The sequence below is a fragment of the Phragmites australis genome, chromosome 2, assembly GCF_958298935.1.
Source record: "Phragmites australis chromosome 2, lpPhrAust1.1, whole genome shotgun sequence".
Classification (NCBI taxonomy): domain Eukaryota; kingdom Viridiplantae; phylum Streptophyta; class Magnoliopsida; order Poales; family Poaceae; genus Phragmites; species Phragmites australis.
Window position 1 is genome coordinate 10,653,521 of NC_084922.1, and position 13,214 is coordinate 10,666,734.

The window sequence follows — 13,214 nt, forward strand, 5'->3', positions numbered from 1 at the left end:
AATCACTACATTGCCCTAATCCACTCTTCTTCTTGTTGTGTACATGTCCTCAATACTCAATAGTGTTGCTAACAAACAAAAGGAACAAGTTCTTTGTTGTGCCTCATAATTCTTCTCGTGAGTCCAAATGATACACTTGATAAAAAGTTTGTTGGTTTGCACCCTCAAAATAGCAAACCCGGTGTTGATCACCACATTGCTCTAATCCACTATGTTTTTCACTGACATTACATCCGAATAATGCATGAACTAGATAGCGTATAATATAAATAAATGGGCCACACGTCAGTCCTAAGTGGTTTCTTGCTTCATTTTCTTCTCATTTTCTCTTTTACTTATTCTCACCCACGAATTATGGTTGCCATGCTCCACATATACTTTAAGCCGGTTGGCACTCCCTCCCTCTTCTCCTAGTTGCTAACTACGCAACTCTCCCATTTCGTCAAAAGATTGGAGGGGAGGATAGGTGCAATCACCGAACCAACAATGGTGTAGCTTGAGAGGTGTAAATATCGCACTCATGCATCTTCGGAAGCCCTCCCACCAGGAACCAAACACTATCCCACCCATCAAAAGATGCTACACCTCCGGATCTTTTCGAATTTTCGACTTTGCGAACCGTTGGTGATGTTTGACTGTTCATGTGTAATTATCTATCACTATTCACAATCTAATTGCTGTACTACAACTTTGCTAGCATGCAGCACGGTAGTCTAGCCGCCCCATGGTGTAACCCCACAGCAAAGTATTGTTGTCGTCACACTCATCTTGTCCACTTTTCGTGATGGAATCAAATGGCATGGAATTTGTGAAATGGGGCTTCAAATCCAAACGGCCTTGTTGGGGTTCTGGTTGTGTAGGTGTATTGAAATATAAACAGTCTAGATATGACGATGGTTTGAGGCCATGACATTCAGATTATCCAATTAGTAATTTGGAATATGATGTTTTCTTACTTTTTTTTCTTCTTAGGCACGTGCATCCGATCGAAAAACGTAACATTAATGGCGAGGCAAAAATCACAAAAGGAAATCATGTTCATCTCGAGACACAATGCAAGGAACATATCGCTTGGTTCACCGACGAGAGCCCCACACACCCACAGGGCCACAGCGCCCTTTTGCAGTTGTGCCTGATATGGACAAATCATGGCGCTCTTCCAACTGAAACCGTAAAGAAAGCTCGCAAGTTGGAGCCGCAAGGCACAGCTAGCTAGCGACCGCCGCATCACTGCCCTCTGGTCCTGGCTGGCTGTGCGAGTGCGAGCCGGTGACGACCCCTCCTCCTCTGCTCGCTTTGCTTTCGCGCAAAGCTGCCGAGACGCGCGCACACTCGATCCACTGCTGAAGCTATAAAAGGCAGCGCTGAGCCAAACAAACACTCGCAAACGGAACCCATCCTCCTCTCTCCCCGTTTTTCTCTGAGGATCGCTGTTGCTCTGAGGCCCAGGTGAGAAGAGAGAGAGAGGGGAGAGACCGGTCGAGATGAGGAGCGGGAGAGCAGGAGCAGGAGCGGGAGCGGGGCGGAGGCGAGGCGAGGCCGTGTCGGCGTGGTGGTGTGTGGCCGTGGTCCTCGGCCATTTAGTGAGCTGCGCCAGGGCGGGGCTGCTGGAGACCAACCCGGGCCTGGCCTACAACTTCTACCAGAAGAGCTGCCCCAACGTGGACGCCATCGTCCGCAGCGTCACCTGGGCTCAGGTCGCCGCCAACCCCGCCCTCCCCGCCCGCCTCCTCCGCCTCCACTTCCACGACTGCTTCGTCAAGGTCCGCCCATCTCCTGACTTCATTTTCTACTGTACTGGCCAGCGATTACTGTGCCTCAGCTGCCCGAGCGAGCTCCTCATTCTCGGAGGATGAATTCGAGCTCGTCTCGTTGGCATTTACTCTGTCGGCACGGCGTCCAGCCGGTTTTTCCTTCCCCAGAAAACGCATGGGGGCCTCGGGTTTTTCTTCCTCCTCCAAGAATATCTCATCTCTATCCGCATTGACCCGCAGCATCAGTTAGCATGCAGCTTCAGGCGCCGGCCAAATAGAACTTGCAGTTGCAGACATGATAAACGATGCAGATGATGCACGCGCATAGCGCATACTGCGTACAGATTACAGATCCTCTCTGCCCAGCCCCAGCGGATTTTTACCGTGGCTGGGTTGGTGAGTTGCCACTGGTTTTGGGCTTTTAGCAGAGCAAGCACCGGCACAAGGGCAAGGAGCTAGGTAGCAGAGTAGCAATATTCAACTCCAACTCGCTTCTCTTTTCCTCGTGCACCGGCTTTTGCCGTGGTATACGTAAGCATTACGGGACCCTTTTTTCCCTTTAAATGGCAGTAGCGACACACGCCCAGGATAAAAACAAGCCGGAAAAATACAAAGAAAATAGATCATTTGACACCTAAAATATGTTACAATTGTAAACTGAGGTTGACACATGGATCACTCTGAGTCTATAAAGTTTAGTGTCAATTTAACTAATATTATGATATTTTAGATGTCAAATGATGAAATCTCTCGAAAAATAAGTACTTCCCTGCCGCGAGGGGAGCAGAGCGAATCTTGTCATTTCCCCCACTGCCGATGCGTGCCCCGCTCACATGCGCGCCGAGGCCAAGCCTACTACCCATCCCCATGGCGCGCGACAGCTATCAAGGCTGCCGCGCCGGTACTGCGGTGGGTCGCCTTGGCGTCCTATCGTCGCTCGCCACGCGACGCCATGCTGTGCTGCTGTGGGCTTGTGAGTTGTGGGTGACTGACTTCGTGTGGGCGTCTCACATCATGCAGGGTTGCGACGCGTCGATCCTGCTGGACAACGCGCAGAGCGAGAAGACGGCGGCGCCCAACCTGTCCGTGGGCGGCTACGAGGTGATCGACGCCATCAAGGCGCAGCTGGAGCAGTCCTGCCCGGGCGTGGTCTCCTGCGCCGACATCGTCGCGCTGGCGGCGCGCGACGCCGTGTCGTACCAGTTCAAGGCGTCGCTGTGGCAGGTGGAGACGGGGCGCCGGGACGGCACCGTGTCGCTGGCGTCCAACACGGGGGCGCTGCCGTCGCCGTTCGCGAGCTTCAACGGCCTGCTGCAGAGCTTCGCCAACCGGGGGCTCAACCTCACCGACCTCGTCGCGCTGTCCGGCGCGCACACCATCGGCGTGGCCAGCTGCTCCAGCGTCACGCCCAGGCTGTACCAGGGGAACTCCACCAACGTGGACCCGCTGCTGGACTCGGCGTACGCCAAGACGCTCATGTCGTCGTGCCCCAACCCCAGCTCGTCGCCGTCGTCATCGGGCACTGTCAACCTGGACAGCACCACGCCGGTCAAGTTCGACAGCGGCTACTACACCAGCCTGCAGAAGAAGCAGGGGACGCTGGCCTCCGACGCCGCCCTGACACAGAACGCCGCGGCGGCGCAGATGGTGGCCGACCTCACCAACCCCATCAAGTTCTACGCCGCCTTCTCCATGTCCATGAAGAAGATGGGCCGCGTCGAGGTGCTCACCGGAACCAACGGACAGATCAGGAAGCAGTGCCGCCAAGTCAACAGCTCCTGATCGCCTCGCCGGCGACAGATTATTCTTTTCTCCATTCCTTTTAATCTCTTGCCTATCTTTTTGCTCTCCTTCTCTTCTCGTTTCATCGGCGCGGATCAATATATTTGCGCGCCGTGATTCAGGTCCCCTCGCCAAAAGATCCATTGGTTTGTTAAGTGTTCGATTTGATCGCGCAAAGCTGTAAGAACTAAGGTTGCTCTTGGCATTGCCGCTCTTATCTAAGAATGCGGTTCGTCAATTCCTCTGCTCTTTCTTCAATCAGTGAAAGCAATGATGATTACTGAATCGAGTGTAAGAAACAGCAACTTTGTGCGGTTCATGATTTAAATAATCCGTGACCACTAGTCCACTTTCCACTAGCGATCTTCGAGAGTTATGCGTTAGTGCGCGACTCGCACTAATCCCACCACTAATCGCCCCAATATAATCCCACCCCACCATGTTGTCCTTGAAATTGAACCCCACTTCGGCACGGGAAACGATTTTTTCCTTGATATTGAACCTCTACTGGTTATATATTTAAAGAAAATAAACAAGAGTGCAGAGGAAATTTATCAGTCAAAAACAAAAAGAATCAAAAAACATATGCGAGTTAATCTAAAGAAGCAAACTATTGTTCCATTGCAGTAATATCATTATTCTTCGCTTTGACAGCATGGACAGTTGATTAGCTGGGGTGAACATCTTTGAAAACCCAATTGTTATGGATTGTTCAAATACTCTACAGCACAATAAGATGATTATCTCTAAGCATGGGGAACGATTGAGCGCGCAAGTTGCAAATATCTTGGTCGTGTACGTTAACAAACGGAATCCATGTATACCGTTCTCCCGCGCACGAGTTGCGTTTGAATTTGATCAAGTGAAGCATAACGCCACAACCATTACAATAGAACCGTGCTGCAGAATTGGGCTCGGTAGCTTAAACAGAGCTAGTTTTGTACTGTCACGAACTTGCTCACTTGGAAATTTTGTATTACAAGACGTATTTTGTTTTAGCTTGATTTTTATCGGAGTATTCAGGAAAGGATATGCAGGCTAACGGGTCCCATGAGAAATTTGGCAACCGCAGAGGATATTTTCTGAACATTAGCCCATCGCACGATTAGTCTTGGTTTAGTCGTATTTATTGATATCTACTTAAGTATTTTTCTTCTCGAAACACCTTCTCCAGCGAACAAAATTGTGGTCGACGCAAATGGACAATGATTTATCCCGTAGCATTAATTGTTACGGAATAGGGTGTTACGGACCGACTTGCGCCACGCGACAGATGAGACAGGATCTACAGAACGACCAAGCAAGTAGATGATTTTGCAAGTAGACTCGCGGAGCGCAGAGACAGGACAGCTTGACAGACGAACTTGCAGCGCACAACAATGGGATAGACTGGACGACAGAGGGGGGCAGGTGCGGCGACGTTCCATGGATGCAGAGCTCTTATGGTAAGTTGGGTTCACCCAATTTTCCATGATGATAATCTAATAGTAAAATATCTGATCGATATGGGTCTACTAAGTAAGACCCACTTGTAAGTTCTTTTGTCTAATATATAAAGAGATGAAAACTCAGTTTGTAAAGTGACGAAGAAGGAGTCTTAAAAACTTATATGTAACCAGTTCAAAAACTCTGATAACAAAATACATAAAATGTAAGACTGTTATTCTTAGAAAAGGCCTGAACCTGGATAACCATCGTGTTTTTTAGTTCATCACGAGCACACGCGCACGCACACTGTAAACGTTGTTCAGACGCCCACCGACCGGTACACCTCGGAATCATTATCAAAGATTAACCCTCGACAATCTTCAAAGTTAGACTTTGAACATTATTTTCTCACAAAATATAAAATTTACAGCTACAAAACCAATATAATGTTAAAATGTTTTAAAATATGAATCTAGTTGTGTAATTTTTATACAGTAAATATATTTATAATTTAATTAACTGTTGATCAAAAGATATAAAATTTGATTTTTTTTACAAACAAAATACTAAAGGAGGGAACAATGCTTCCAAAAAGGAAAAGCAGAAAAGGTATTGTCGGCGCAACAGCCGGCTCGTGCATGGAACACTAGTTCTACGTAGAGTACAGTTTAGCAGCTAGTACGAGCTACGACATTCTCTCTTCCCTCCTGCAGTTTTCCAGACCGGATACAATCGATATTCTCTCTTGAAAAAGAAAGCGAAAAAGGAGTTCGTGTCAGCACCCAAAAACCTTGTCTTTTTGCACGAAGATGCGTGCAGCGGCAGGACAGCGGCACAGCGCCCGAGAGGTTCCCCGCACATTTCCTCGGGTACAGGTTTAACGAATGCGACGAACGGTTCCAAATGTGCGGTTTTTGATAAAATCTAAATTTGAAATTTGATAATTTGACAAATTTTAATTGAATTTGATTGAATTCTCCGGTTTTCGAAGAATATGCTGGGTCCGATTTTCGATCATCGGTCGCATTTGTTAACCTGCTCGGGTGCCACTGCCAGGCTCGTGAACCGACAACCGTGGCCGACAGCTCGAAATGATCCTGCTGCGCGATCCCACGGCCCATTTTTGTATGGTGCGTGCGCCGCGCCGGGACGGACGGGGGGGGGGGGGGGGGTAGGGCCCGTTCTCCGCGTCGGATCAATCAGCCGGACTGGCCTATCAAGGCCATGTTGCTTGGTGCCGACGTGCAGCCGCCGCCGCTTCACTTGGCCCGTGACTCGCGAGCATTAGCAGGTGATGCCGTAACCAGGCAAGCAGCTAGCGAAAGCGAGTGACCAATGTGCTCATCCCATGTTCCATTGTTGGATTTCCCGGTCAGGGCACTAGGGCACACGAGAAAAGACGAGCGGTCTTGTCTTGGCCGTTTAGGCCACTAATCAACCTTATCGACTGGAATTCATCGTCAAAGCCTTCGCTTTGCCTTTGAAAAGGTCCCTAATCTATTCAAGCCATTTGTGAAAGGGTCCTTCTTTGGATGTCACGGTCACCGGTAACCATGCTAGAGAAGCAGAGAGCCAGGCCATTTTACCTAGGCGTAAGGTACGAAGGCTTCCTATATTATTTCGCTTTCGCGCCGCATGCTACCATGGCCACATGGCCATGGGCGCGTCGTTTTCGCCAGGTTGGGAACCATTTCCGTGACTTGGCGTGACCGCGTGAGCGTTCGGCTGCTCCGAGCCTATCGTGCCGTCGCCCTCGATCCCCGCCCGGGGGGGGGGGGGGGTTGCACATGGCCACGTTTATGTTGGCCAGCCGGCAACCAAGTCCCCGTTCGCGATTGTTAGAACTCAAATGAACGGAAGATAGAGATCAATGCACGAGATCATATCAATTCACTGATTGATGTACATATATAGTGGAAAGGGCACCGGTTGGGAAGGCGACCCTATGGGCGGATGGTAGTGAAGAGATTAACCGTAACATTCCTTCTTGATCAAATCGTCATCTATATATTAATCAATGAATAACTTTTTCAAAAATCCTGTGAGAAAAATATGAGAAGAATTGTGATCGTAATATGCCATTAAAAAACTCCTTGAAAACTCAGTGGGGAAAAACTTAGGAGAAAATGATATGGCATATATGCTTGTATTGATATTGTCTCATTAAAAATCTTATATGAGAAAATTAGAAGGTAAAACTCATAAAGAGAAAAAGAGTACATTATGTATGACCTAATGGTCATACACAGGTTATAAGATTAGGGATTAAATCCCCCTAAACTCTGCAATTCTTGAAATCTTCTCATACCAATTCTACAAATACATTTCTGGAATATAAAAGTGGACAATGACTTAGTGAATAAATCTTTTAGATTTTCACATGACTTCGTTTGCAAGATACATATTTCTCCACTCTTTTGTAGCTCATATGGGAAAAATAATTTAAGAGCAATATGCTTTGTAATATTACTCTTTATATAACCTGTTTGTATCTGAGCAATACAAGCAGCATTATCTTCGTAGATAATGGTAGGAGATTCTGATGAATTAATCCCACATGAGCCTTGAATATGGTTTATCATTCTATGAAGCCATACGCATTCACGAGAGGTTTCATATAGAGCTATTATTTCAGAATGATTGGTGAAAGTAGCAACAAGAGTTTGCTTTGATGATTTTCACGAGAAAGCAATACCACCATACAGGAAAACAAATCTAGTTTGTGACCTGACATTATGAGGATCAAACATATAGCCAGTATCAATATAACCTATCATGGTCATATCTTGATTTTTCTAATAGAACAAACCAAGATCTCTAGTAGTGTTTAGATATATAAGGATTTGTTTTGCACCAACCAAATGCCTCTTAGTTGGAGCAGCACTATGTCTAGCCAAAAGATTGACTGCAAATACAATACCAGGTCTTGTGCAATTTCAAGGTACATAAGTGCTCCTATGATACTTAAATATGGGACATCAGGCCCCAATATTCTTCACATTCTTTCCTAGGTCGGAATGGATCTTTGTCCATATCCAGGGATCGAACGACCATAGGGGTTTTCGATGGATATAACTTATCCATATTAAACTTCTACAATATCTTTTTAATGTATGCAGATTGGTGAATTAATATCCCTGATGGGAGATGCTCAAGTTGTAAACCTAAGCATAATTTGGTCTTGCCCAAATCCTTCATCTCAAACTCCGTTCTTTAGATGATTGTTGGCTTCCTTTATATCTTGTGTGGTTCCAATAATGTTGAGGTCCTCAACATAAACTGAGACGATGCAGAATCCTGTGAGGGATTTTTTTGATGAACACACAAGGACAATCATCATTGTTAGAGTAACCCTTCAGAAGAAGAAACTCACTTAGTCAGTTGTACCATATTCTACCTGACTGTTTCAAGCTATAGAGTGACTTTTGCAACTTTACACAAAACATGTTACGATTTGCCTTTGAATTCGGAATCTTAAGTCCTTCAGGAACTTTCATATATATATATGTCCGAATCAAGTGACCAATATAGATAAGCGGTCACCACATACATTAATTTCATGGATAAGTCCATTTGAACCGCTAATAAGATTAAGTGTTGGAACGTTATTCCACTAATTACAGGAAAATAAGTTTCATCATAATCGATGCTGAGTCTCTGTGTGAACCCTTGTGCTACAAGCCTCGCTTTGTATCTCACCACCTCATTGTTTTCATTTCTTTTCCGAAGGAAAACCCATTTTGATCCAACGGGGAAAACATTTGGAGGAGTACGTATTACAAATGTAAATACCCCTCTTTTAGCAATCCAGCTCAATTCTGCCTCAATAGCCTCCTTCCATTTGATCCAGTCTGAGCGCTTAAGGCACTCTGCTATGGTCTTAGGTTCTGGATCTACCTCGAGGTTTTTGGCAATATTTGAGGAGAAATATATGTTGATAACTGTAGTCTATGGAAATTTCATGTACTTCCTCTAACTCTTTAGGATTTCCCATCACCATGGAGTTAGGTTGTTCCGATGTTCCAGTACCAAGATTAGTGCGCACATTTATGCTGGGTTCTGGATCAAAAGCATCCAATTGGTGTCTATCAACAATAGGTTGATTTTCATTTACTGACTTTGAAGATATCTTCCTTTGCTTCCGTAATTGCTTTTCAAAAGCATTATTTGCAACCAGATTTCTCCCCCTCTTACATGGATTTGGGAGATGAGTGGTTTTATAAGGTACATCCACTCTTTCTAGTGCATTTGCTGCAGGAATATGAGATTTTGTGACACCCTTGTGGTCAATAAATACATCTGGTAGGTTATTTATAAGGTGTTGTAAATTTATAATCCTCTGAACTTCTTGCTCAGATTCTAAAGTACGTGGATCTAAAGATTGAAAGCCAATGGCATTCCAATTGATTTCTCGGCATTCATTATGGTACAAGTCTCCCCCTAATGCCGGGAAACTATCTCCATCGACTCCATCATCTTACCAGGCTGTGAACAAGTCCCGTGTAAGGGGCTCAAGGTATTTAATAATTAACGGAGAATTATACCCCACATATACACCCAATCTTCTATGGGGGCCTAATGAAGTACGCTGCGGTGGTGGAATCGATACGTATACAGCGCGACCAAAAATTCGCAGATGGGAAATACTTGGTTGATTTCCATGTACTATTTGCAACAGGGAGGTTGCATGATCTGCAGTTGGTCTGATTTGAATCAAATCTGCGGCGTGTAAGACCGCATGACCCCAACATGATGTAGGCAATTTGCAATTCTTTAAAAGTGGTTGAGCAATCCATTTTATTCTCTTGATAAGAGCTTCAACAAGACCATTTTGAGTATGAACATATGGTACTGAATGCTCTAGATTGATACCTAGAGCCATGCAATAATCATTAAATGGCCGTGAAGAGAATTCTACGACATTTTCCATTCTAATGGACTTTATCCTTTGTTTAGGATAATTAGCTCATAATTTGCTAATTTGAGCTATTAATTTTGCAAAAGCATGGTTACGTGTGGACAAGAGGCACACATGTGACCAGCGAGTAGATGCATCAATAAGCACCATAAAGTACCTGAAAGGCCCAGATAAAGGTTGAATTAGACCACATATATCTCCTTAATACTTTAAAGGAAATTAATATGTTCATGTTTAATTTTAAGGTAATAAGGCCTTAAAATTAACTTCCGTGTGGCATAGGCGGTGCACACAAAATCAGATGATTCTGGGAATCTTGCAATATTTATGTTGTGACCAACATAATTGCGAATAACTTTTCTCATCACCCCAATGCTGGGATGACCAAGACGATTATACCAAGTCTTGAACTTATCAAGATTTTGAAAAATTATTTTAAACGCAACATGTGTTACGAGTGTGATGTACGTATAGTACAATCCAGATGAAAATGAGGGAAATTTCTCATGTACCTCCTTGTTAAATCCGTTGGATTTGGTGAGAAATAGGAATTCATCACCATTCTCAGTTTAAATTTCAATATGGAAGTCATTAAGACGAATGTCTTTATAACTGAGTAAGGTACGAGTTGAATCGGGATACAAGAGTACATCCTTGATTACTAATTTTGTACACATATGGAGTCTTATTGTGGCTCGACCCAAACCCACAATCAATGCATCACGACCGGCGATGGTCATAACATCTCCATGTTTCTTATATAATGTATCGAAATATTTTTGCTCCTATAAGATTGTATTAGTGGTACAGCTATCCACTAAACAAATTTCTTCTTCCTCCATATGTTTGTGCCCGTAAAAGATTCTATATAAAGGAGAAAATTCAGTAGGAATTTAACTCATGTATAGAATAGAGTGCTGATATTATTTAATACATGTCAGAGGTACATGTTTGGATACAAACAATACAATATACAACACTTAATAGGACAATATTAGGCTAATGACAACTAGGATGACTCAAAAATCTAAGAGAGATCTCTGAATATGTCTTGGGATTGAAATTCCATGAGCATATCATCCACATTGAGGGGGTCGTCCTCCTTCTGATGAACCAGATCTTGATTGTTCAGATGAACATCTTGAGAAGATCCTTCGACCATATCGTCAGCAGATTGTTCATTGAAGTGTGCCTCAAATTTGTTTCCACGAACTTGCTTACCTTTCCCAATAGAGTTGAGATATAGATCCATTAAGTGCCTAGGAATTCGGCACTTGTTTATACGATGATTCTTACATTCACAGTGCTAACAAGCTTGAGAGTTATCTTTGGCATTATTCTTGAATTGACTTTTGTCTTTGGTAATGTCATGTCTTTTCTGCATATTGGAAGGCTTCCACTTTCCTTTACCCTTCTGGTTGTTCTATTTATGGCCACAAAATTTATTAGTATTCTGAGTATTAGCATGTACTTCAGGAAGTGGAGCAGCGCCCGTTGGGCGGTTATGATGATTTTTCATAAGAAGTTCATCATGTTTCCCCGCCTGTAGCAATGTATATATCAACTCGGAATACTTAGTGTATTTTTGTTGGCGATACTGCTGTTGCAATACCCGGAATGACGGATGAAAAGTGCATAATTTCTTTTCAATCATGTCATCATCTGATACTGTTTGATCACAGAACTTCAGCTTGGTGCAAAATTTGTGAACTTGAGAGTTGTAATCTACTACGGATTTAAAATCCTGAAAGCGAAGTAGAGACTAGTCACGTTGAGCTTCTGGTAAGATGATATATTTCTATTGCTCATAACGCTCCTTGAGGGAGGTCCATACAGCAAGTGGATCTTCCTCCATGACATACTCATTTTTGAGGTCATGGTGGAGGTTATGTCACAGAAAGATCAAAGTAGCATATTTAGAATGCTCAGGTATTGGAGGTGCATTCTCCGACTGTGAAGGATTCACTGGGCAGCCAAACTGAATTTGACATCTTGAGCCCAGGTCAAGTAATTGTTGCCATCCATAGCAAGATCTGGGAAACTCTTCTTAGGAAGAATAGCCATGTTCTATATGAAATGACATGTATTAATTTCCTAAGAGAGTAAATTAAGAGCAAATGTTGTAATTGCTTGTATAAAAATACAAGATGTCTAAAAACACAAGTGATGTAGACCTTGATATAGTACAGGCGATAAATCGCTGCTATAATGTTAGACTCTATTCGCAATGGAATAGGTGACAATAGTCACTGCTAACATATAGGCTCTGTACAAAATGTGGGATAGACACATTGAAGGTAGTCAACAAAATGGTGTAGACCTTGCAGTATTGGGCGAGATAACTTGCTGCTATTGACATGGACTCCATCCAATTAAGGCGGACGATGCTACAGTCGCATCCAATGTCAAAGTCTCCAATACCTTATGCTATGCCAACATTATAAAAGGTAATCATCAATTAAATTGCATTTTTATGAGTATTCCAAATAGAAGCAATAAGAGATTGCATGGAATAAACAAGAGTGTAATAAACATCAATATATTGAACACATTACAGAAGGTAATATGGTTACAATACAGAAATACACACATTCTTGCAATATATGAAGTCCTAAGGGACTTAGATGCAAGAAAATAGGATATAACATAGGTTATATAAAAGGGCGGGCAAATACATATAAACCCAAGGGGTTTTTTGTTAATACTCGGGGGTGGCTCATGCGATCGGCTCGGTTTGATCCGCTGGCTCTGCTCGGGCTCGACTCGGGCGCCTGTTGGTAGGCCGGCTCGAATGGCAGGCCGGCTCGATCTGGGTGGCAGGCCAGCTCGATCCCATGCGGGCACCAATATAAGGGGAAATGGGAGGGTCGGTTAGGGCTACATCACCCCTCCCCATCCAGCCGCCACTGCCTCTGTTGAACCGCCTCCGCCTCTGTGTGAAGCCGCCGGCGCCAGGACGCCTCAATGGGTCGCGCCGAGCACCGTCGAGTTTTGTCGCCGGCCGTTGGCTGGGTCAAGCACCCCGCCATGCTAGCCGATGGCCGACTTGCGCCGTGGGGCCATCCGGTGTTAGAGGGCCCCGCCTGACGATGGAGATCCCCGCCCAGTCGTGGAATCAGCGCAACCGGGTGGGATTGGCCGTCGTCGCGCACCACCACCCCCTCCCCCACCCCCGCCTCCAGGGCGGAGCTGACCTAGGGCCGAACTCCAGCGAGGCCCGTGGGATTCCACGGGCGGCGAAGCCCGGGCCGACGATTGGTCGCAGCGGCGGTGGTGCGGTGAAGCCGGCGATAGGGAGGAGGTGTGTCCACCGAGGGGGTCGGGACAGAGAT

General features: G+C 45.0%; 1 protein-coding gene across 1 annotated transcript; it reads left to right on the top strand.

The window, feature by feature from the left end:
• The first annotated feature begins 1,286 nt into the window (after window positions 1-1,286).
• LOC133899262 (cationic peroxidase 1-like) lies at window positions 1,287-3,777 on the top strand. The gene is made up of 2 exons (XM_062340244.1): window positions 1,287-1,763; window positions 2,775-3,777. Exons 1-2 carry the CDS (start codon window positions 1,485-1,487, stop codon window positions 3,534-3,536), a joined length of 1,041 nt encoding a protein of 346 aa, XP_062196228.1. The 5' UTR covers window positions 1,287-1,484; the 3' UTR covers window positions 3,537-3,777.
• Window positions 3,778-13,214: the final 9,437 nt, after the last annotated feature.